Source organism: Anser brachyrhynchus, assembly GCF_964034855.1.
Source record: "Anser brachyrhynchus genome assembly, chromosome: 6".
NCBI classification, from domain to species: Eukaryota; Metazoa; Chordata; class Aves; order Anseriformes; family Anatidae; genus Anser; species Anser brachyrhynchus.
Genome location: NC_137700.1, coordinates 32,469,644 through 32,492,276, shown reverse-complemented (window position 1 = coordinate 32,492,276; position 22,633 = coordinate 32,469,644). Strand labels below are relative to the sequence as shown.

The window sequence follows — 22,633 nt, the reverse complement described above, 5'->3', positions numbered from 1 at the left end:
TTATGGACTTGTTGTGGTGTGTTTAGCAAGCTTACTGTAAAACTGCATCGTTTAAATCATTCAGCTCTTCTAATAATTTATTAACAGCGTTGGGGAAAGCAGGATTATATCACTGTGTAAGCATTTAATATATGTTCCCAGTTGCTTGAGGAGGAAACTATAATGTCATTTTATCCAAGTTAATTTTAGCAGTGGATATAAATCAACGTGTGCTCTTGCATACTCCTCTTGGAGAATGTCACAGTTACCAATTATTCTACCTCAGATCTTCACAGTCTCCTCTAGCACACTACATACCTCCCAGCAGAACTAGGCCGTACGTAATAAAGCAGAGAATCAGCTGCAGTTTCTCATACTACTTCAGAAAATTGCCCCAGTCTATCAGCTTCTCCACCTGAATGCCAAAGTCAGTGTTTCTTTTCTAGTGCATACATTTTCAGATTTCATCTTGAGGAGCATGTTTCACATGTCCTGGCTGGTCAACTTGCTTGTGGGTAGCAAGCTTAAAGGCTTGCCCCACCAAATCAGATCCATTCTCTTGTGCTGGACAGTAAAAGTCAGTAATAAAATGGAGTACCTCGTGAGAATGTTGGCTTAATAAATGTCTGCTTGTGACCTGATAGTTTTAACTCAATGGAGTTTTTGTCAAGTCAGGGGTTACATTCAAAGAGCCAAAACAAAAGGCAGCAGGTTGCAAGAGCCTAAGTCCTACAGCCTATTATATAGATGGCAGTATGAATTTTACTCAGTAAGTAGTAGGGAACTTGTGTATTTAGTTATCCTTAAAATCCTGAGGCTTCTTTTGGCTCTGTAGGTTTTCACCCAGTAGAATAATAGTAATTGTGGTGAGTTGGAATATCAGTGTGATTGAGGACTGTATAATCAGGCCTTCCATTTGATTGGCACTGACAATTTAATTGATTTCAATAGAGGCCCTCAAGGAGCAAAATACTGCTCTCTGGAATTAAAAGTAGCAAAATTTGACCCCAAAACAAAAAGTCACTCAAACCAATTTACAACAAATTCACGTAAGCCATGAGTTCTGCTTAGATCAAGTAGCAAGGTAACACAGACATCAGGAAATAAGGAATTCACTTCAGCCTAAAAATTCATTTCCAGCTCAGGGCATAAATACTGCTCACTCCATATTCATGATCTGCTTTTTTTCCCTTCCCAGAGAGTGAAATACGAGTCCGGCTTCAGAGTGCATCTCCCTCCGGCAGATGTAAGTGCCATGGCTTATACTCCAGGGGGAACAGGTATAACATAGAGAGTGTTGCTGCTCTAGGTATGTCTGCAGTGTCTCTAGGATCCAGTCTTCATGATGACGGATAGCAGCATGTCATCCCATTTTCCTGCTGTAAGAATTTTCATTTATCTCCCCTTTCTGAACAAGGAAGCATGCTGTGGGTTAGATGGTGGTCTTACAAGGGTAGAGTTGTACTTAGACCCTGAAATGAGGCCCCTGAAACTTTGTTAAGTCAGTGGCACCCCCAGAAAAGTACAACTTCATAGACTCTCACAGGTAAATTCCACTAAATGTTTTAGCCTGGGCAGGATTACAGATCAATGAAACAATGGCTTTTGGATAAGTTTGTATGCTTCTTTTTCCTGCCAGGGACAGAGTTGGATGATGTAAAACGTTTGCTGAAAGGAAGTCGATCAGCCAGCTGCAGCCCTACTCGATCTCCATCAAGTACTCTCCCGATACCGAAAAAAGCTGTGGTGGAAACAAAGATGGTTACCGAGAGCTCTCAGTCAGGTACATGGCAGAGAACAGTTAGCAATGCTGGAGCCTTCCAAACAATTTGTTCCATAAAAATACCCAGTATACCCAGTTGCTAAGAACATTAGAGTAAGAATACATGGTCTCTGTCCCTGGTGGTGCTGGCAATAAAGAGAAAGGGGCAGAATGCCAAAGGACTGTCCAGATATTGCCCTACCATGAGCCATCCTGGGTGGCTTTCTGGTGACCTGTCTAACTTCCATAAAGTTAAGCCAGTTCCTGCTGCCACCAGCTTTAATTCGGATGTGCTGCTGGCAGAGACGAGCTCTAAATAAACATCTCTGACAGCAGCATGATCTCTTGTCTCTGAGCAAGATGAAGATAGCACTGAAGACAACATTTGAATCAGTGTTTGTTTTATTGGCCATACCACCAGTTCAGAGATCAGTAGAATTTGATAATGATAGAAATACTATTTGAAATGTTATAACTAGCTTTTGTTATTCATAAGCCTCACTGCAGTGCTTGAGGCAGTGGTATTAACATTCACTCCACTGTTCTCCACCAGTATATAGGAACAAGCAATGTCTTTTTTTTTTCTGCTGGCTCAAATCCTGTCTCAAACTGGGAATTTTAGTCCAGTGCACTAGTGAACCAGAGCCACAAATGTGGGAAGCAAAAATCGTAGGTTTCATGCTCCAGGATGATTTATTAATAGGAACATGGAACGAAGTACATTAAGTGTTTTATTGTGGTATCACAGCATCTATAAACAATGAAATCTCCTCAAAGCATTTTGTGAATGGTCATGCTACCCAGGTCAGTCTTTATTCCATTGTTTAAAATTCAGGTGGGCTGTAATCCGCTGGCATTTGAGATCAGTTATACCATCTTAACCTGGAGTCACTGCATGGACTCCACAACGTTAATTGAAATCTAAGGCGGATTAATTTGTCTGCCACATAAACCTGCAGTGCATGCTAAGTCACAAGCCTGGTCCTGTTGAAAACCATTCCTGTTGTGTGTGTTTTTTTTTTTTTTACAGTGTCGGGGACATATGATACAACCATACTGAATGCTGCCCTCCCTTCATACACTTGGTCCTCAACTCTGCCTGCTGGGTCTTCCCTTGGTGGATACCACAACAGCATGGCCCAGAGCTCATCCTTGATCAATGCTATGTCTCACTCTACGGGATCAGGTATGTTCCCGGGACTGCCCAGGCTGGCAGGACAAAACTCCATACTGAAGCTGGGTCAACAGTAGCACTCTTTCTGCAGAGAGAGAAATTAAATGATGGAAGAATCAAGGTGGCAGAAGATAGGCTTACGTTTTCTCTTCTTTTCTGTAACTTTGTGCTCTCTGCTTCCACACTGACTGTATTTGAAAGTTCTTGTTTGTGGGGATCAATTGTCCTGACTGCCTGATCTGTCTTTGAACTTTTATGATAGCTTTGTTATTGACTTAAATGAGGCTCACATTCTCTGTCAAAACTAGTTTTAGACTCTAGTGAACTTCGGATGATTCTGGCCCACTGTAAGAACACCTGGTTCTAATCCTTCAGTCCTCTTACGCTAAAGATGTAATCAATAAATCTTGGCTGTGATTATACCTTGTAAGACCTGCCTCTAAGTACCAGGGATGCTGTCATTTCCCAGATGCAGAGAAAGAGTGCAGGAAGCTTCATGATAGCGTACTACTAAAAGCTTTGCTTTCTCACATTATCTCATGATTGCAACTTGTCTGATATGGGATTTTCTCCCCTTTGTGAGTTCTGTAAAAGCATGGTTTGGTGTCACAATTTTCAAGCTTTTTCTTCTGTGCAATTACTGTGCGTTTTCACTAACTGCATTTTCAAGTGACCCTTACTCTTAAGTTCTGTAGCTATGCCACTGTCTTGGTGCTGGATTTCTGATTCCATAGAAGTAATAAAATTTGATTTCCCCTTTTTGCAGTTTTTGGTGTTCCAAATAACCTGGCTCCCACCAATCATACTCTGAACACAGGCCTGAGCACTTCCTCAACAGGTCAGATTTTTCTGTTCTTCCATTCAGACTTTCACAGCATAACTGTCCTGGCAGACACGTACAATGAACTGCACTGCAGGACTCCTATAACTCCTATAATTTTTCTTTGCAGTGTTTGGAGTTCAAAACAACCTGTCACCAAACTCTTCAACCCTGACCCAGAATGCCTCTGCAGCCTCCACAGGTCAGCAACAATTTAAGCCTAGAGAAAATATGGGAGTCACTGGTGTGCGCTGCCTTCTCCCACCTTTTCTGCAGTGACTAGAATGTTCATACTGACAGAGGTTCTTTCATTGCCCTCTGCTGGTGTGGAGCAGGGTGGTGTGAGGAGATACTGAGGAACATTTCCTCTCCTTTGCCTATGCAGGAATGGCTACCAGTCCCTATGTAAGCGCTAGAAACTTGCTTACTAGGGAAGCCCTTGCTCATATGAGTTTTCCTCAGTGCCCTAAGTGAGAACAGATTCCTGAGATGGTGTGTAGCCCAGGGCTGTTATATGTAGGCACTTTGTTGTCCTCCATCTCTTTCATTCTGGGATTTCTTCATTGCAGCATATGGGATGAAGAACACTTCTCAGAGCAACACCATGGCTAGTACTGGTGTGTCTGCCTCAGCAGGTGAGTGTACCATTTACAGTTGTTTAGGCGTGCCTTTGTACAAGCATGTCAGGGTAGCAGCGAGTTAGAGATTCAGCCAGCTGTGTGGTACTAACATCTGACTCCTTAGGAGCGTCACTTGTCACTAGCCAAGCCCCTCACCAGTGCCTTTCTGAAAAGAAGGCAAATGAGCCAGGAGCTCAGAATGAGAAAATCAGCCGGCCTGATTGAGATCTCCCCCACTTTGTGGTTAACTTGGATAATTTTATTGCAGCTATTTCTGCTCAACAGGCAAGTAACCGGATAGATCACTCAGGTGACATTGTGCTTCATATGAAGCCAAAACATTTTCAAGGCTACACTTAACCATTATTTTTCAGTAGTATCAGCCGTGACCATTCAAAAATCAAGGATTTGATGATCAGATTGTTATTTGATTAATGAGAGAAGCTGAGGTCTATCTACTGGCCTTTGGTCTCTGAATGGTTGGGATTCAGCTTTTCAGGCTTATTATCTGTAACTACAACAGCTATGAATGAGACTTATTTTTTGTTTAAGGGAAGTCAAGTTTCTTTTTGTAATCCATGTATTCTCAAAGGCAAGCCTTAAAAATAGGTAGAAATACAACAGAAGTTATGATAATATTTCTAATGTAGGTTTACTCCAGCTTTGTGCTAGAGTGATGGAATAATACCAGGCTGTGTATCTTAATTTTCAATGTTGTGTCAATTTCTCTGCAAGCTCAGGTTCGTACACCATTCCAGTTATATTTGATACTGCCTAATGGCAGAAGGGTGATTACATCAACATTTCTGAGCCTTGTTTGGCCTGAGCCCAATCTCAGTAAGACACAGTTCAAAGCCTCATAAGCATGCATGGCTCCCAAGGGTATGGAGTGCTTTGTGTTTTACAGTCTCTCTGCTCATCCACTTAAGATGTGCTGGCTCTGATGAACCTTGGATGTCTCTCTGAGTTACTATGATTCTGTAGTAGGTGTGTTTGAGAAATGAGATGGTCATTGAGCAAATCATTTTTATATGTGATTGAATTCTACATGCTCTCCGTTTCCTGTAGAAGCTGTTCCCCTGCTAGTGAGATATCTAAAGACACCTCTAATAAAACTTAACAAAGCACAGCTCTCCTCTTAGCTTCAAGTGATAAATGTGTCTCTTGCTGGCTTGTAACAGTGCCAACCCCAATCACAACAGGACTCCCTGTTCTCATGAACAAAAGTGTTGTAACTTGTAATTATGACTCTTTGGCCATTCTCATCTCCTCATCTTTCCCGTCCTTCACCAATATTCCAGGGGGAACCGTTTTGAGCTCCCAGGGGGATGACATTCTGCGCAAAGACTGCAAGTTCCTGCTGCTGGAGAAAGACAATGCCCCAGCAAAGAAGGAGATGGAGCTCTTGATCATGACAAAGGATAGTGGCAAAGTCTTTAGTGCCTCGAACACCGGGCTTAATGGAGGTAACTTCTCTTCCTTGGGATGTGTGGGTATGCTGAGGGTAGGGAAATGGAGAGTGATCATATGGGGAAGGTAAATCAGAAGCATCTCCACAGGGCACATTCTGGAGATGGTAAATTTTGACAGAGCTTCAGTGAGAACAGTGTGGCTTGGGAATGTATAAGAACAGTCCTACACATGCAGCCGGATCAACTCTGCCAGTGTAGGGTCTTCTCTACCTGTGGAGTTCAGGACACTATGCCTGACTCAAACCCCTGCAACCCAGCCATGAAGCTTGGGCAGGCATTTAGCCTTTAACCATGCCAGCAGCATTTAGGTCTAGCCTGTGCATTTAAAGCTCCAGAGCATGCCTTGTGACATTTCACAGAGCTCAGGAGCCTCAAAAACAGAAACTAGATCTGCAGCTGGCTTAAACTGACAGAACTGTTGTGGCTTCCTAGTGAAAAACATGCCTTTTGCCTTTGGAAAAAAAAAATAGGCTTGGCTGAACTCCTGTTGTAATGTTTTCAATTACATTTGGTTCCTGTTCAGGATCCTTTGCAGAAGACACATTGAAGAAAGAGAAGCAAGGATTTTCTTCTTCTTATGCTACAGATACAGGCTTCAAATCAGATGCAAATGGTAAGAGTTTGCCCCTATGGCAATGCAAGAGAACTACCTCCTTCTGCCTCCATTACTACCTTCCCCCTGCAAGCCCATGCTCCAAGTTTGATCATGCATGGAAAGACTGTCAAATCTTCTTTTACTGTTGTTACAACAGGAGGACTGAAATCAGTACCAACAAGGGACAAAGCAACATATGCGGGTAAGTGTTGCCATTCAGACTTTGACTGGAGGGAACACCAATGCAAAACATATGAAAAAGCAGTCATCGTCGAGTGAGGTGAATGATCTCTGTGTGATGGCATCAGAGGGAGGGCATGTTCAGAAGGCTACTCTGTCTGTAATGATCAGAGCACATGACAGAGAAACTGGTACCTGTTATTTTATTGTGGATGAGTGGGCAGTTGTGGCACTTTTTTGCTGCTGGAGAAAATTGGCTAGCTGACAGTACAGCTGCATCCTCCTACCAGGGCAGATGTGTGGGGAGGAGAAGGATCAGACCATGCTGGCTATTGCTGGCTATTATTTACAGCTCAAAACTGTAGAACAAGTTGACGCCAGAGCAGTCACACTTTTTAAGCATGAAAAAATTCAAAAAGCACTTATTTCAAAAAGCACTGACTGTTGTGTCCTGTTGGAATTCCCATTGGGAATGCTGTCCACAGCTTCCACAGGGACTAGAGTAACACCCAACGCATGCAGAGTGAGATGTAAAGATTTTTATCTGTGGCCCTTTGTATAATGGATCTGACCTTGGTGTCTTTATTCAAGAGGTTCTTGACTCTGAAGTCAAGGAACTGTTCACTATGAGAGTGCCCCTTCCCTTTTTCAGAAATACGAAATGGCGATGCAGGGGGTGCAATTGGATCAGCACCATCTTGGTGTCCCTGTGGTTCCTGCTGTAGCTGGTGGAAATGGCTCCTTGGTTTGCTTCTGGCCTGGTTGCTTCTCCTCGGGTTACTCTTCGGACTCATTGCTCTGGGTAAGAAATAAACACAAGAGCTGGCTGGGTCACAGACCTCCATTTGTAGTTAACACTGGGACTGAACAGAATTCCACCTCTGTGTATCCCTGTCCCTGAGAAAGATTACAGCCATGGTGAGAAGGAGAGAAAGGGAAGCTACATAGGTAAGGTCCCCCTTCTGCTTACAGGAGAGAGTTTATATGGAGGAATAAAATGTTGAATGGAACAGAAGGAGCAACAGAGGGTTTAAGCTGGCAAAGAGGCCAAGCAACCAGAGATGCCAAGCCAGAGAGCTGAGGAGGAGCGTGTTCAGTGCTCAAAATTGTGACTGCCACCAACATATTACAAATGGACAGAAAGAATGGATATGGAATATAAACCTTCAGTGAGGGTTTATATAGTCTTGGGGTGAGGAGAGTGGGAAAATTTCTGAGGTCTGAGGTCTTTCTTCTCCTCTGAGACTAGCAGATTCCAAAGCTGTCATTTAAAGTCCAGATTTCCCTGCTAGGAAAATAAATAAATAAATAAAAAAGATGCAAAGAATAATCCTGCAAAATTCAGTGTCCATAGCTCTCTGTCACAGTGTTGCCTTGTCACTGCTATTAGAAGTCCCTGGTATAGAACCTTCATCTACATGTTCCCAAGCATTTTACTTTAACCTTCCAGCGGAAGAAGTGAGAAAGCTGAAATCTCGTGTGGACGACCTGGAAAAAATCAATCACAGTTTCCTGGCACTTAACCAAGGGAGTCCAAACATAGCAAAAGACGTTTCAAGAGTAGACTATCTTCAGGGTGTGGCACCCTCTTCAACCTTCACTCTTGAAAATGAAGAATCAGTTTGGTTGATGGTGAAGAGCAGACTGAACAAGGAAATAGAACGAGGTGAGCAGAGTAAATGTCTGTCATGCTGCATGAGACCAGATTATTTAAAGGGGAGTAGGAGAGTTTGGCTTCCTAAGGACATAAAGAGCAGGACTTCTGGAGTGCAATGCAGTCTCTCAAATAGAGTCCTCACCTGTCCTCACAGAGCTTTGCTGGAGCACAGAATGCTGCCAACTGACAGAGGTGGTGCATCCTTCAAACCTAGCAGAGAGGGGAGAAGAAAGGAAGCTGTAGCAAGTGAGATTTCCATTTTGAAAGAACTGCACAGAAAAAAATGAACCCACAGCTTATTTCTCATGCTACTTTTGGTAGCGAGGGAAAGATTATTTACTTCTCTTTCAATGGAAGTGGGCTAAGAAGAGAGGAGCCTGCATTTTCCCAGCTTCAGAGGATTCATGTAACTCTTAGCAGTTCAAGGGTTTGTGAAGGCAAATTTGTTGAGGAAACTCTACTCCCAAAGCCATATCGTGTTTGATAGCCTGTGCTACCTGCAGCCTCAAAATCTAATTAGAAGGATCTTTGTATGTGAAGCGAGTAGCTATTTTGTTGTGTAATACAGTCTAACAGCACCTTTGCTTCCTGTTGCAGGCTACTTCCGAGGGGAGAGAGGAGAACCTGGTATGAAAGGTATAGCCATATAGTCCTTCTGTTCCCCTGTCCCAGTCCTTGGTTCTGGCAATGCTCAAGGTTGGAGTGGATGTTGTCACAAGAGGCAGTTGGCAGTGAGAAAGGTTGATGCTGGTTTATACTTATACAAAAAGAGCATGAAGCTGGTTTGCCACTTAAACTGTGAAGGGCCTGGTCCCATGCAGAATTAATACAAGAGGCCCAATCACCCAACACATTGTGTGAATGTGAAAGGCCAGATCCTGTATTTTGCTAGTGAGATGGGTCTGGTCCTGCACTGTCCGGGGCTGAATTGTCCATGTTCATCTAAAATTTGTTCATATGTTATTAAAGGCTAAAAAGCAACTAGAAAAACAAAATACATTTCCAGTAATCACTGGAAATATCTCCAGGATCTCTCCTGATTTTATTTTTCTTCTCTTTTTCTCAGGTGACATGGGAATGCAAGGTCCTAAAGGTGAGTCTGGAGTTACCTGCTGTTTCAGGTTGTTTGACAGCCTTCCATTGGGCCTAGGTAGCATATGAATTTTTATTGCCCCAGAAGTCAGATAGAGAAGCTGATGCACCCTGTGGTTCAGATATTGTTGTGACAGTCTTTGCTCTTCCTGGCAAAGGCAATTTTAGAGGTCACAGTAGGAGAGAGAACAATTGTTATTTTGAATCTTGGATCTTTTTTCACCTGGATGAAAATTATTCATGAGGTAAAACTATACCTGGTTTAATCACAAAGTGCTTCAGAGGTTTTCGTGTAGTGTGAACAATTCAATCCATTGCATAAATACAAGGGGCCCAGCATGACATTGCTGAAGAAGGTAGAACTTGTAAACATGCTAGGAACATAAACTCCTTTTTAGGAGGGGGTGAGGATCAGTCAATGTAAAAAACAGGGAAGATGTATTCCTCACTGACTGTCTATTTCTTTCTCCCTGCAGGAGATCGAGGACTTCCTGGTGTCCCAGGTGAGCAGTAGTACAATTCCCCTTTGAGGGAGGACACTTAGTGACACTACTGTTGACATCACTGTTGACAAGAACAAATTTTGCACTGCAAATCTTGCTCAAGGTCAGATGGACTAAGTCACTTGATTAATACCTTGATGTTGAGCTACAGAGATTTGGTTATAAGCAAGGCCTCAGCCTGACTTTCCTTTATTTGAACGTTACTAATTTGGGGGTGTGAAGATCCCAGCCTACTTTTGAAAGAGTCCCACAGCTACATGAGTACTTGGCCTGACTTCCTTGTGTTCTTATATTTGTTGTGCTCTTCTAAAGACATACCTGTTCAAGTACCCAACTTGCAAATAATAAATCCTTTAGCCCAGCTACTGAATCCCTCCAGGTTTCAGGTTCCACTAATTTGCATGTTATTCATTCATGGTACACAGACAAGGACTCTGAACATTTGCTGTGTTTTTCTTTCCAGGCATACCTGGTCCAATTGGGCACCAAGGGCCAGAAGGACCGAAAGGACAGAAAGGGAGCATGGGTAAGCATCTTCAGCAGTGCTGCAAGTCTCTCACAGCTGTTTGGCACTTGACAAGGGAATACAGACAAAGCATCGTGTGATCACTGCCTTCCCCCATGGAGGCAGACATGGATCTTTCTTGCCCAAGGCCTGTGTAAAGACAGCTTTTCTAACAAGGCATTTGTCTCCTGTAGGTGATACTGGTATGGAGGGTCCCATGGGACAAAGAGGTCGAGAAGGGTTACCAGGACCTCGAGGAGAGCCTGGACCACCTGGATTTGGAGAAAAAGGAGACAGAGGTAGGAACTAGGTCTCTTGTTCTTGGATAAAGCTGAGATAGACAAAAGCTGGAGTTTGGTCCTGATTTATCAGACACCTCAGGAATAGGATATGATTTGATTATTCAAATCTGAATTTCATTTTAGATGTTCCAACACAGACAGATCTGACCTAAGGGGTTTTTGTGCCAAGCTTACAAAGGGCAGACAAGTATTTTTGTTTTGCCAGATTTCACAGTCAAGTTTAAGTCTGGCAGAAGCAAAAGCTCTTAGCATCAAGGTCATCTTCCCTGCTATCCAACTCACCTAAACTGGGGGATTATTCTCCTTCTCATCCTAAAGCTCAGTGAGATGGGATTTTTTTCTTGGACAATGAGTGCTTATTTGTGTGTTTTGAACTGACAAGCAGATTACCTAGCAGATTATTCATGACACTTGCCAGAGAAAATAATAATGGAAAATGGGGAATGGGGAAATGGGATCACAATTGTATTCTACGTTATCTATTTATGCTCTTTTTCTGCAGGTGCTGTTGGTGAGCCAGGTCCTCCAGGGCCACCTGGTCCCCCAGGTTCTGCTGGCCTTAAAGGTAAATATGGACAGAGAGAACCTGGCAGACTGTCTAGGTGCACTGTGAGGAGAAAATGAACACTTCAGCCTTCCTGTTTCACTTATATTGCACTTCATTAATCAGAAAAATAAATTGGCAGTCCTCATTTTAGCTAAAATTTAGTTTGGTAGGTACATATAACCTTTAGAGCAATAAATTCTTGGGGATTTTTAGTGAGAGTGGGGATCAGCAGAGAGATTTCAAAAAATGTCAATCTTTAATATGTGTTATGTTTCTATCTGTTTTTTCTCTGCTTTCAGATATGATAGGATAAATTCCATACCCCTAACAGGTTGTTAATAGAGTTACAGCTCTACAGTTCATGTAACGGGGATCCGAATTGCTCTATAAAGAATGAGTCCTACCTGGAGCACAGATCCCAACATCTCAGCCAAGATGGAAGGCTTTAGTCCCTTTACCTTACCTTAGGGAAAACCGCTTCCTCTATGTTACAAGAACTAAGTTGTGTAGATTCAATGTCCTGATTTTCAAGATGCTGGTGATGCCATTTCTTCTTGGGGCTGGGGAGATTCTGATCTCTTAAACATCTGTTAGGTTGTGGATGCTGTTGGTCAAACTCAAAGATATTTTGTTCATTTTCTAATTGTGGTGATACTGAAAGAACATTTGTGTTCCTTATTCACAGGTCTGATGGGTTCTCCAGGACCCCAAGGCCCTCCAGGTGAGTGCTGCCTTACTTTGCTATGGTGCCTTATAGACTAGAGGGAAAAAAAAAAGTGACAGCTTCTCACAGTTTGTCTTCCTTAGTGGTGTTTGGTCGTAAGCGGGATGAATTAACTCCCTCATCTCATTTTTCTGCAGGTCCTCCTGGCCTACAAGGATTTAGAGGAGAAGCAGGTCTCCCAGGTGCTAAAGGTAAACTTCTCTTCCCCTGTGCAATTAGAGCAGCACTAGCTGATGTTCCTTTTTCAGCGCTGCTCTGAGAAACACACTTGATCTGAGCATAGAGTGTTGAGGTGCTAGGGGCAGAGAAAAGCATAAGAGGGGGGAAAGAGGAGGAGGAACTAGACTCAGTGATTACAAGAAAATACTGAGAAATAGAAGAGAGAGATAACAGAGAAATCTGGATGAGGAAACATGGATGGAGCTGTATCGAAGGAAAGGAAGTTCCGGTTTGAGTTTCTCTGATATCGGAGTTTCTGTGTTTCCTCTATGACTTTCTTTGGTGTATGAAATTCCTTTCCTGTCTGACTTGTTATTGCTATTGTTCAATCATCCATTTATCTTTCAGGTGAGAAAGGAGCTGCTGGAGCACCTGGACCCAAAGGTATGTCGATCAATTAAATATCTTTTATGGATATTTTATTTAGGCTCCTTCAGATATGAATACTTTCCATGGGAATTAACCCTACCCTTCTTTGGCTTGCTCTTTTGTGCTTTTGTCAGAAAGCAGACTGTCTTTCTCTGATGAAAACATTTCACAATGAAACAGTCTCACAGAATCCTTTCCCTTTTTGTACTGCAGGTGACCAGGGTGAGAAAGGTTCTCGTGGAATGACAGGTCAGTGGATTGTTTTCCTGAAGTAGCAGCCTGTCTAATATACACATGCATTATTTGAATTTTCAAATAGCAGATAGCCCAGTCAATCCTAGTTAGCTTTCTGAAAAAAGTTGCTGGTTATAGGTGTTCCATTTTATGCACCCAAGTTCTCACTAAATAGTTCCCATCCTTGGTAGGAATCTTTGTATTTGTCTTTTGGGGAAATTCTCCCTCATGTGCCCTGTATTCACTTCCCTTGAGCCCTTTTAATGCCCAGAAACAGTCATGAATCATGAGGTCTGAACATCCTGTCAATGCTGGTTTTCAGTTGCAAAGCACCAAATATTGCTAATGGTCATAACTTGCATCTTCACCAAGATCTGTTTGATCCATTTTCGTGTCATCTCATTACAGGTGAACAAGGCTCAAGAGGTATACCTGGTCCTCCAGGAGAGCCAGGGGCCAAAGGACCACCAGGTGAGTAACAGAAAAAGCTATGTTTATATGTTGGACAATGTCATTTCCACATTGAGTCTGTTTTTATGAGCACAGACAAGGGAACAACTTGTGAACGAAATTGTATTGGTTTTGATCACAGGTCTTTTCTCTAGATAGCTAAAATCAGTCTGTACACTCAGAAAAGTTGTCCTACACTTTAGTTTCAAGTGAACTTTTTCTGAATCTTCAGTAACTGCAGCCAAGGTTTTATTCAGATGCAATAAGAAGAAAAGCCACTTCCTAGTGTTTAGGGCTGTGCTCCGCTTGGTAGAAGACTGGGCAACTGTGGTACTATTTTACCAGTCTCTGAGAGTCTGTTTTTTTTTGGACAGGACAAGCTGGCCGTGATGGGAAGCCAGGTGAAAAAGGTAAGAGATTCCTCTGAGGTAGAAGAGCAGGTACTTTCTGATTTGTCAGGCAGTTGATTTGTAAAAAGGGTGGGAGAAGATGGCAGTTGATTCATGTCCTGGGACATGTCTCACTATCCCAGGAAAACTGTAGAGTCAACCTTGTAAGCATGGAACTGAGACATATAATGGAGCCGGCTGTAAATTTGTGACTGAATTGTTCTCACTGCAATTCTTTTCTGTCATGGGGGCTCACCTCCCAGACCCTGATGCTGAAATTGGTCATTTGGCTATGAAGATACAATGTATGGGATGGCTGGTGGCCAAGCTTGAATGGATTGGATTGGTAGATTATAAATCAGTGAGATATGGGTTGGTAACGGTGATTATATCCCCAGGTGAACCAGGTCTTATGGGAATGCCAGGAGCCCGAGGCCCTCCAGGACCTTCTGGAGATGCAGGAGAGCCAGGTAAAAGCATACAGAGAACAAAAATACATTTTTTCTTGGTCAGGAACACGTCTTTGTCAATAATTTCCAGTCTTATTCTGAAGTTAAGACTGGCAGAGGATCTCTGTAAAGTAAGACAGTGATAAAAGGAAAACACAAAGGGAATTTAGACCCTTGTGATCTCAGGATTGCACACACTGCAGGCCAGAACAGCAGTGCCAACATTCAGTTTACTTACCAGGTGCTAAGCCAACTTGCAGCACTTGTGGGCTGTGTGCTATAATTTTAAGCAAATGTAATCTTTTTTTCCTTGTCTGTCCTTCCCCCTGCCCAAAATTTGTTTAGATATCTTAGAATTTTTGCCCTTTTTTTCCCTCAGGTCTCACAGGACCCCAAGGACCTCCAGGTAGGTTTTTTCACCATGTTTAAGTTTATCAACGACACACTTTGATACGGGCAAAAACCCTTTGTAATTATCCCTCTGTACAACTCAGGGCTCCCAAAGTGATATTCCAATGTTTCTTCCTCTTCCTTGGCTTTTGAGACAGACTTTACGGTTGGTGCATAAGTTTTGAGCCTTGGAGTGTTTGAAAGTTTGCCTCTGCCCAGAACATAATTTGCAACAAAGAATGTGTTTCAGTTCCCTATGTATCACTGAAAAATCCTTCTAATTAGTAGCAGAAACAGATGGGAGAGGTGGAAACAGAGGATGTGATGTTCTGCAAGCAGAAGTGGTTTGGGGGGCAAGTCACCGGGGCATTTAGCCAGGAGCCTCAGAACAGGGAGCAGTACCTGGGAGAAGTTATAGGCAAATCTAGTAAGCAGTGCCATCGTTCAGAGAGCAGTGGGAGAATGGAGGCCCTAACCTCTGCCCAAGCACACTACCAGCTCAGTCTGCCATGAAACCCTCCACCTGCTGTCAGGGACCTTGTGAAGTAGGCATAACCTGCTTATAAATGCTGAAAGCCAGGTTCTTGAGTAGGAAGTTCCTTTTAAAAATCTACGAGAAAAACTCACTCGGGTACCTGAATAAAACAGAATAATATTTGTGCTACCTATTTAAAATTGTTTGTCTGCCTTATATCAGGACTTCCAGGGAACCCCGGCAGACCAGGGACTAAAGGTGAGTTTTGTTTCTTCCCTGATACTCTTTTTCTCTTAGTGCTTCATTTGAAGGAGGATTATCTGCTCTGCTGACCAGTCCCTGAATCAACAGTGGCATCTAGTGGCTTTAGGAAAGGAAGTTTTGTGGAACAGTTGGTAGCCGAAGCCTCCCTGAGCACACATGAAAGGCAGGGCACCCACTAAGGCACTCAGCATAGCTAGTTCTCCAGCTGAGAAAACCTTAGCAAACCTGGTTCTGCCCTGGGCATGTGAGTGTGATGCCTGGTGACTGCAGTGGAATCTGTGCACCTTCCTCAGATAATTCAAGGCCTGTTGTCTATTCTGACAGATGTGGTGCTTGGAAAGATCAGAGAGAACCTGGATTGTCTCTGGATTATATCTGTGGATTAGCTGGGCTCTGTTACTTCCTCCGCAGTCCTCCAGTGCTATGATTTCTCACACAAGAGATCAAGGGCAAAGAGATCAGGAATCACATGTTTAATAAGACAAATAAGACAATGTCATTGATACAGTGACAGATCTTTCCAAAAAAAAAAAAAAAAAGAAGTTCAACTTTTGTCTCTTTATTTTCTTAGGAGAACCTGGAGCTCCAGGCAAAGTCATCAGTGCTGGTATGTAGTGCTGTGAGAGTTCAAGCGCTTCTGCTTTTGGAAGGTTTTCTCTGTATTTGTTACGCATTCTAAACTCATCTTGACCATGTACCAGACCTGTACTGGGGACTCCCAGTGTTGCTATAGATGGTCAAATCATTCCTTAAAGTTAGATTTGTTGCACGTTTGCTGCATGTGTGTGTTATGTATGCGTACAAGTGTATGTGTTTGTTTTTCAGAGGGTTCATCGACTATTGCTCTCCCAGGCCCCCCTGGCCCACCTGGCCCACCTGGCCCCACTGGACCCCCCGGTGTTCCAGGTGAGGAAGCTGCTTCTCTGCAGTGTTTTTTGCAGGCAGCTTGCATTCATTGCTGTGTATCTAGTTCTTAATTTAACATTTGATGTTTATTGTCCCTGCCAGGCAGCCCCATCTGTGAGGCAGGATTGCTCAGGCAGTTTAGATACTCATGGTCCTCACCCTTCCCTGCAGGAAGACCAAGATCTCAGGCTGCATTAGGGAGACAGGGCCCTAAAGAAAGGAGAAATGGGATACAATCACAATGATGCAGGACAGAAGGAAGGGCTGGGAAAACGAAGAAACTGGGAAGACTATTGTTATCTCTTGATGAGTACAAACTAGAGACAGGCCAAATTCAGCAACTCAAATCAAGCTCTTTTGCCTCTCAGTAAAGCACGTGTGTGTCTAATCCGTCTCCTCACACCAGAACCGAAATTATTAAGTGCTTTTGGTTTTTTTTTTTTGGTTTTTTTTTTTTTTTTTTAGAGTCTTAACTGTGAACTCAAGACAGCAGAAAGACCACTCTTAGGTCATACTCTGCGCTCTAGCACACTGGTGTCAGGCAGCAAAGTTTCTGGTTCTCGTGGCACTTCTGTGCCTGTCCCACCTGTGTAGCTGACGCTAATCCTGGAGCTGATTTGGTAGAACTAGCCTTTGCAGTGGGGAATGCAAGAGGAGGGTTAGACCAATTGCATCTCTGTGGTGGTCAGTGCCATTCTGGTTATTTCCCCAGTCTGAGAGGCACCAAGCTCTTTAATGAATTCTTACCCCATAGCAATTCCATTTACTTGAGCAGACAAATACATTATTTGATAGCCTCTGTTCTTATAAAGGACCTATTGATTCTCTTCTGCTACTATAAAATAGAACAAGGAAAATCTAATGCAATCTGTTTTTTTTTTTCCTTTGAAACCAGGTCCTGTTGGGCCAGCTGGTCTCCCTGGACAGCAAGGTACCATTCTTCATCTGCCCTGGTTCTGCTCCTTAAGAGAACTGAATTCATTAGTTTTCTTTTGTTTCTAGTCTCTCAGCCCTTGGCACAATCTCAGTCACTTTTGTTTGCAGATTTGTTCCTTTCAGTTAATTTTGCTGCATTATTGAGCTTAATTAATCTTTTAAAGAATTTCCATTCTTCCTTTTTTTTTCCTTCCCAAGGGAAGGAGAGGATAGTAAGAGCCAGTGTGATGTGGAAGCTGCAAATGTCTTTTTCTCCTCTTGTTGTTTTTTTCTTTTTTTTTTCTGTAAACTGACATTTTTAAGGCACTTCTCAAATGCAGTTGCCTTTCTGTGGTATGGGATATAGCTCAGCTGTATACCTCCTGCTATTCTGAAAGATGTAAGAACAAACTACAGCCAAATTAGTAATAATGTCACTGAAACCACTGCCAATTAGGCAGACATCTGTTTGGAAAGGCCTGAGCAGAGCTGACTCTCCTAAGAACCTTTCTTAGCTGGTTTTCTATGGTCCTTTTAGGGCAAACTGTGCAGTAATTTCCACATTTGAGCCCGGTGTCCCTCAGAGCCAGGGACTGAGTTCAGGCTCCCAGTTCACATAAGCAAAATCTGAACCCATAGTCAGGGAGATGAGGATTAGGTACAAAATGTCACCCTCTCTCAGTTAACTAATTTGCTTTCTCTCTCTCTCTCTTTTTTTTTTTTTTTTTTCCTTTTTTCCTGAAAAAGGTCCACGGGGTGAGAAAGGATCCCCAGGTGAAGCTGTGGTAGAAACTATCAGGACAGAAGTCTCGTCACTGGCATCTCAGAGTAAGTGGGCCTGGCTTTCCACTCGTTCCTTTGGAGAGCTGCTGGAGGCCCTGAGGCTGCTCACAGCCAACAGGAGGTGCCTCTACCTCCTTCCCCTCAGCAGGCCATAGGACAAGTGTGTGTGCATGTGTTTGGTGGTGGTACAACAATACCAGCCGCTTCTTTTGCCCTGCTTATCATCCGTGCATCCCAAAGTGCTTTCAAAAAGAGTTAGATGGCACCAGGCCCATGTCACTGAGAGGAAAACTGAGGAGTGGTGGTTAGTGAACAGTCCTCAGCAGGAGAGATGGTCACAGAGCTGTGGGGTCTCAGTCTGGCCTTTCAGACACTGTGTTTGCACAGGGCAGTTCCCTGAGTAGTATGAACATGGAGCCATCTGTAAGGGGAGAACTGGTTTAAAAGGGCACGTTAATTTGAGCAACAAGGATAGAAGAAAATCGGAATCTCTCAGCAAATTAGAGGACGAATTCACAGGAGGAAAATGCTATGTCAGGATGGGAATAAGTAGGGCAGAACAGAATGGTTTAGCAGTGTCCTGAAGAAAGTACCTGCTTGCTCTGTGCAAAGCTAGATGTGTAATGCACTTACAGTCAGTATTCTCAGGGTCTGGGACCTCTGTAAGCGTGCAGAGGAGGCAAGGCAGAGGACAGCACAGAGTCACACTTGCCTTGGGTCCACCATTGACTGCAGGAGCTTCTATCAGCAACATAACAAGTGTTTCCACAGCTGCAGTAGCTTCACAGCAACAAGTTTTTCCTTTTTGTCTGTGTTTCATTTGCACAGTGATGGCAGATTTACAAGGGCGAGCAGGACCACCAGGTCCCCCTGGACCACCAGGTATGTAATATAGCAGAGTTCAGCACGTAAGCAGGGGCACGGAGACACACTCGGCATGCTTCTGGAGTGTGCAGCTGGCCATGTAAACACCCTCTAACACCCGTTTCTTTCATCATTAGGTGAATCTGTGCAGGGACCCCCTGGACCTCGTGGCCCACCAGGTAAGAGCTTGTTTCTCTGAAACAATCCTGTAAAGTGAGATATTTTTTTTAGTGCCTCTGTCCTGCACTTTGCAGTATGCCAGATAGGATTTTGGACATGCTGGGAGTTGTTAGGACTGACTTCACTGGAAGCAGGATTTCACATAGTGGGTTCCTATTAATACAGTTTCACTGCAATATAGTTTCACAGCAGTGAGATGCTGCCCAAGGGAGCAGATTTTGCTTGGGCAAAGGTTTGCTAGACAGACTAGTAAGTCATAAGTCATGCTTCTTGGGAAGACGCTCAATGTTCTCAAATCCCCAAAGGAAACAACTGAAAACAATTCCGTATTTAATTCTTGCTTGTCCAGCTTTAACTTCCAGCTGGGGACAGATGTAGCAGCTCTGACCGTGAGGAATATGTCCACACTCCACTTCCTGTAGCAAAGTGATAGCTTACCTTCCACAGCCAGAAGAGAGGACATGCAGGAGGGCGTGAGACAGAAGCATAACCCCATTCCTGGCTTTCTGCTCAGTAGCAAAGGGGAGCAGGTCAGGCATGTGACCATATGAACCTTCCCTCTTAATGCAGCAAAGGCCAGCTGGGATAGGCACGCTGCACCACAAAGAGGGGAATTTCTCTGTCCTGCATCTGCTATAGCGGCAAACGATAATGAAAAGGAGCTAAAGGGGATAGATACACACAGAAAATAATGACACTATCTTATACTTGGAAAATTTTGAGTTATCTAGATGGCTGGAGGTGGAGGAGCTCTGACATGCGTTTGCTCACATTACTGAGGCTCACTTTTTCTGAAGCTTGTTTGTGTCCCTTTTCCATAGGAGAGGGATTGCCAGGACCTCCAGGCCCACCAGGGAGACCGGGATCTTCTATGTCCACCTCAGGTAGGCTCTTCCCACTTACTCCCTCACCTGTGCCCTGGGAATGTCCTGCCTGTTGTGGTTCCAGAGAGCATACCCTTGGTTTTGAACAGGTAAAACCAAAGGAAACTTGTATCATGTTCTGTTAGATGTCATGAAGAAACATTTTTGTTTCAATTACAGAAACATTCCTCACAGGCCCACCGGGTCCACCAGGTCCACCAGGCCCGAAGGGAGACCAAGGTGAGTCCTTACCAAGATTCTGAATGGATCTCAGCACCACAGACTGAAAAGAAAGAAGAAAGGGCTTGGATGCAGAAACTCTCCTGCCTTTCTGTGGCTGTAGGAGAGCTGGCACAGTGGTCACTAAGTAGTACTCCTGCCTGCTTCAGTAAAAACAGTCAGTTGTTGAAGAAATTTATTAATCTCCAGTACTGATGTCAAGGCAATTGCTGTGTTCAGAGCCCAGCTTTGCAAGCCCAGGATTCAGGAGCATTCAAAACTTCAGATTTCCCATTAAAGAGGAACAATCTTTTTGCAAAATAGAACATGGACTTGGTCACTCAGTGCAAGGAGGTGGCCATGTTAAGCATAGCTCAGCTCTCACTTGGTAGGAAAAGAAGGGATCTAATCTGGTTCCCCATTCCCTGCAAATTAAAGACCAGGAGACAGTTCTGCAGTTTGGGCTGGGTTGCTGTTGCAGATCAGAGCAAAACAGATGTTAACGATGTTCCTCTGCTCCCCTGTTTGCAGGTGAACCAGGTCCACGAGGATTCACAGGTAAGAAAGCTTCCAGGGGATGTCACTGGGGTGCAGTGTAGCTTGTTTGTGTATATGACTGCTCCTCCATTCTGTGTCCCATGCAGGAGAACCAGGTGAACCTGGCCTTCCAGGATTCTCCTCCCATGGTAAGTCTGTACCTCTTTTCCTCCTTTAAATTCATTGTCCATAAGCAGATGACGGGGGTCAAAATCCTGTTCTATCCTAACTCAGTTTTGGTGGAGCCAGGATTTTGTCCACACCTTTTATTCCTTTGAATCTCTAACTGTCCTTTGGCAATTGGCAGGTGGTACAGTCACCATGCAGGGACCTCCAGGCCCACCAGGCCCGCCAGGACCCAAAGGTGAAGTTGAAAATCTTCCTTCTTTCTTTGCTGGTGGCCTTACACAGCTGTGTTGGGTTGGCACTAAAGGGTGGAGCAGCATGCTCCTTTGGGAATTGGGGCTGTTCCCACCCCTGCCTTTTCAGGCACAGCAGAACTGGGACAGTTGAGTTTCTCCAAGGGCTAGGTGGTGGCCTCTCTGCCAACATGTAGCTCAGCTGTTTTACAAACCAAGGATGCAGCATGCAATGAAACCCATGATAACTCTGTCTCCTTCACTCTGTTTTTCAGGTGATGCAGGTGTCCCAGGCGCTCCTGGCATCCCAGGAGCATCTCGAGGTAAGAAGCTATCATTGCTCTGATGCTACAAGGAAATGTTGATGTTCCCATCTGGGACTGGGAGCAGCAGGGCAGTGGGGTTAGCCTAATGAGTCTGAGTGCTTTTTGGCTCTCCATCCACATTTCTGCCCAGCATTGTTCTCAGTGCACAAACTGAGCAGGTCTGTCAGTACGAAACCAGGGAAATCTCTGGATTCAGCCCTGCCCATCTGCATAGGCTGAATTGTAAGATGCCAAATGAATTAAAGACACACTACCTAATAGCCCATGCTTAGAGCGTGTTTGGAGTTAGAAGGGGAGCCACTGACTGCATAGGTCATTCCCAAAACTCTTCCCAGACCTGTGGGAAGGGCTTAATGCAAGCTCAATGCTTAGATTGCTTGGTCTAGTGCAGCCATGCCAAAAACATTCCTTGCAATGATTTCTGTAGGTGGATCCAGACAAATTCAGGGACCCCCAGGTCCTCCCGGCCCACCTGGTCCTCCTGGCCCAGGTGGAAGTTCATCTCAAGAGATCCAGCAGTATGTCACTGACTACCTGAAAAGTGAGTATGACTGGGCTTTGCTGCAGGTCAGCAGGTGCATGCCTGTCTTTCTTTTGCTCCCTGAGCCCCTTGTCACTGTTAGAAGCAGCAGCCTTATTTTTGTTGAATATTATGAAGTACTGTTGCCCACTGTGGCCTCTGCAGAACTGTTCTTCTGTGGCCCTGCTTTTTCCCTAGGGGGAAAGGGTCCAATAATTGTGCATATGGCCATCATCTTCCCTCTAATGATGTAAGCATATCTTGGGCATCCCACCTAGGTGACAACGTAAGGCATTATTTGACCGGTGCCCAAGGCCCACCAGGCCCTCCAGGCCCACCCGGGATCATCACCACTGCAGATGGGAATAGCTTGGATTATGCAGAGCTGGCTACCCGGGTTATGAGCTATATGACAAGTAAGCACCCTGTTCCTGTGCTGGTAAGCTCTGTGAGTACCAAATCACACTCTCTGCTGAGCTTGTGCAACACCTGGAAGACCAGAACCTCAGGAGAGACAACAGTTTTTAAGCAGCAGCCCCTTAAAGCCTGACTTTTTGCATGTCTTAGCCTAGGACTCCACACAGCTGAAGTGGCCTCTGAGCCTTCTCTCATTTTAATTCTTAGATTAACTGATAGTTGCTGTTTAAGCAGTCTCACATTAGACATCAGCCGTTGGACCCTGTAACGTCCCCAAGCCCCACCAAGAGGTGGCTGTATTTGGTGTACATGGTCTCAGATATTCTGGGTCTGTCTTGTCTTCTTGGAGCCCTCCTAAAGCAGATGAAATTCCCCAAACTTTTGGAAGCATCTTGGAATCTCAGAGGAGAACAGAGACCACATTGCTGTGGAAATGACCAAGCTGTGTGAGACTGCAGCTGACTTGTGGTGCTCTCCATGGGAATCCCATTCCACCAGTTAAACTGGATTAATTCAGCTTTCCTGTGTCCCTGCCTGACCCCTCTTCACCTGCTACCTCCTCTTAATCTTGCC

At 44.2% G+C, this 22,633-nt stretch overlaps 1 protein-coding gene across 1 annotated transcript in view; it reads left to right on the top strand.

Moving 5' to 3' along the window:
- Positions 1-22,633, top strand: part of COL17A1 (collagen type XVII alpha 1 chain) — a 39,217-nt gene that overhangs the window by 9,790 nt on the left and 6,794 nt on the right. The window contains exons 8-47 of the mRNA XM_080597770.1: positions 1,178-1,225; positions 1,619-1,762; positions 2,772-2,927; positions 3,682-3,753; positions 3,866-3,937; positions 4,305-4,370; positions 5,657-5,821; positions 6,351-6,440; positions 6,580-6,624; positions 7,255-7,404; positions 8,053-8,268; positions 8,857-8,895; positions 9,326-9,352; positions 9,828-9,854; positions 10,318-10,380; positions 10,554-10,658; positions 11,164-11,226; positions 11,894-11,929; positions 12,070-12,123; positions 12,500-12,535; positions 12,734-12,769; positions 13,163-13,225; positions 13,579-13,614; positions 13,992-14,063; positions 14,422-14,448; positions 15,130-15,165; positions 15,743-15,778; positions 15,997-16,077; positions 16,973-17,008; positions 17,740-17,820; positions 18,604-18,657; positions 18,777-18,818; positions 19,641-19,703; positions 19,863-19,922; positions 20,433-20,459; positions 20,546-20,587; positions 20,746-20,802; positions 21,073-21,120; positions 21,551-21,664; positions 21,922-22,059. Of these exons, the coding sequence (XP_080453896.1) occupies positions 1,178-1,225; positions 1,619-1,762; positions 2,772-2,927; positions 3,682-3,753; positions 3,866-3,937; positions 4,305-4,370; positions 5,657-5,821; positions 6,351-6,440; positions 6,580-6,624; positions 7,255-7,404; positions 8,053-8,268; positions 8,857-8,895; positions 9,326-9,352; positions 9,828-9,854; positions 10,318-10,380; positions 10,554-10,658; positions 11,164-11,226; positions 11,894-11,929; positions 12,070-12,123; positions 12,500-12,535; positions 12,734-12,769; positions 13,163-13,225; positions 13,579-13,614; positions 13,992-14,063; positions 14,422-14,448; positions 15,130-15,165; positions 15,743-15,778; positions 15,997-16,077; positions 16,973-17,008; positions 17,740-17,820; positions 18,604-18,657; positions 18,777-18,818; positions 19,641-19,703; positions 19,863-19,922; positions 20,433-20,459; positions 20,546-20,587; positions 20,746-20,802; positions 21,073-21,120; positions 21,551-21,664; positions 21,922-22,059 (2,823 nt within the window). The remainder of the gene's footprint in view (positions 1-1,177; positions 1,226-1,618; positions 1,763-2,771; positions 2,928-3,681; positions 3,754-3,865; positions 3,938-4,304; positions 4,371-5,656; positions 5,822-6,350; positions 6,441-6,579; positions 6,625-7,254; positions 7,405-8,052; positions 8,269-8,856; positions 8,896-9,325; positions 9,353-9,827; positions 9,855-10,317; positions 10,381-10,553; positions 10,659-11,163; positions 11,227-11,893; positions 11,930-12,069; positions 12,124-12,499; positions 12,536-12,733; positions 12,770-13,162; positions 13,226-13,578; positions 13,615-13,991; positions 14,064-14,421; positions 14,449-15,129; positions 15,166-15,742; positions 15,779-15,996; positions 16,078-16,972; positions 17,009-17,739; positions 17,821-18,603; positions 18,658-18,776; positions 18,819-19,640; positions 19,704-19,862; positions 19,923-20,432; positions 20,460-20,545; positions 20,588-20,745; positions 20,803-21,072; positions 21,121-21,550; positions 21,665-21,921; positions 22,060-22,633) is intronic.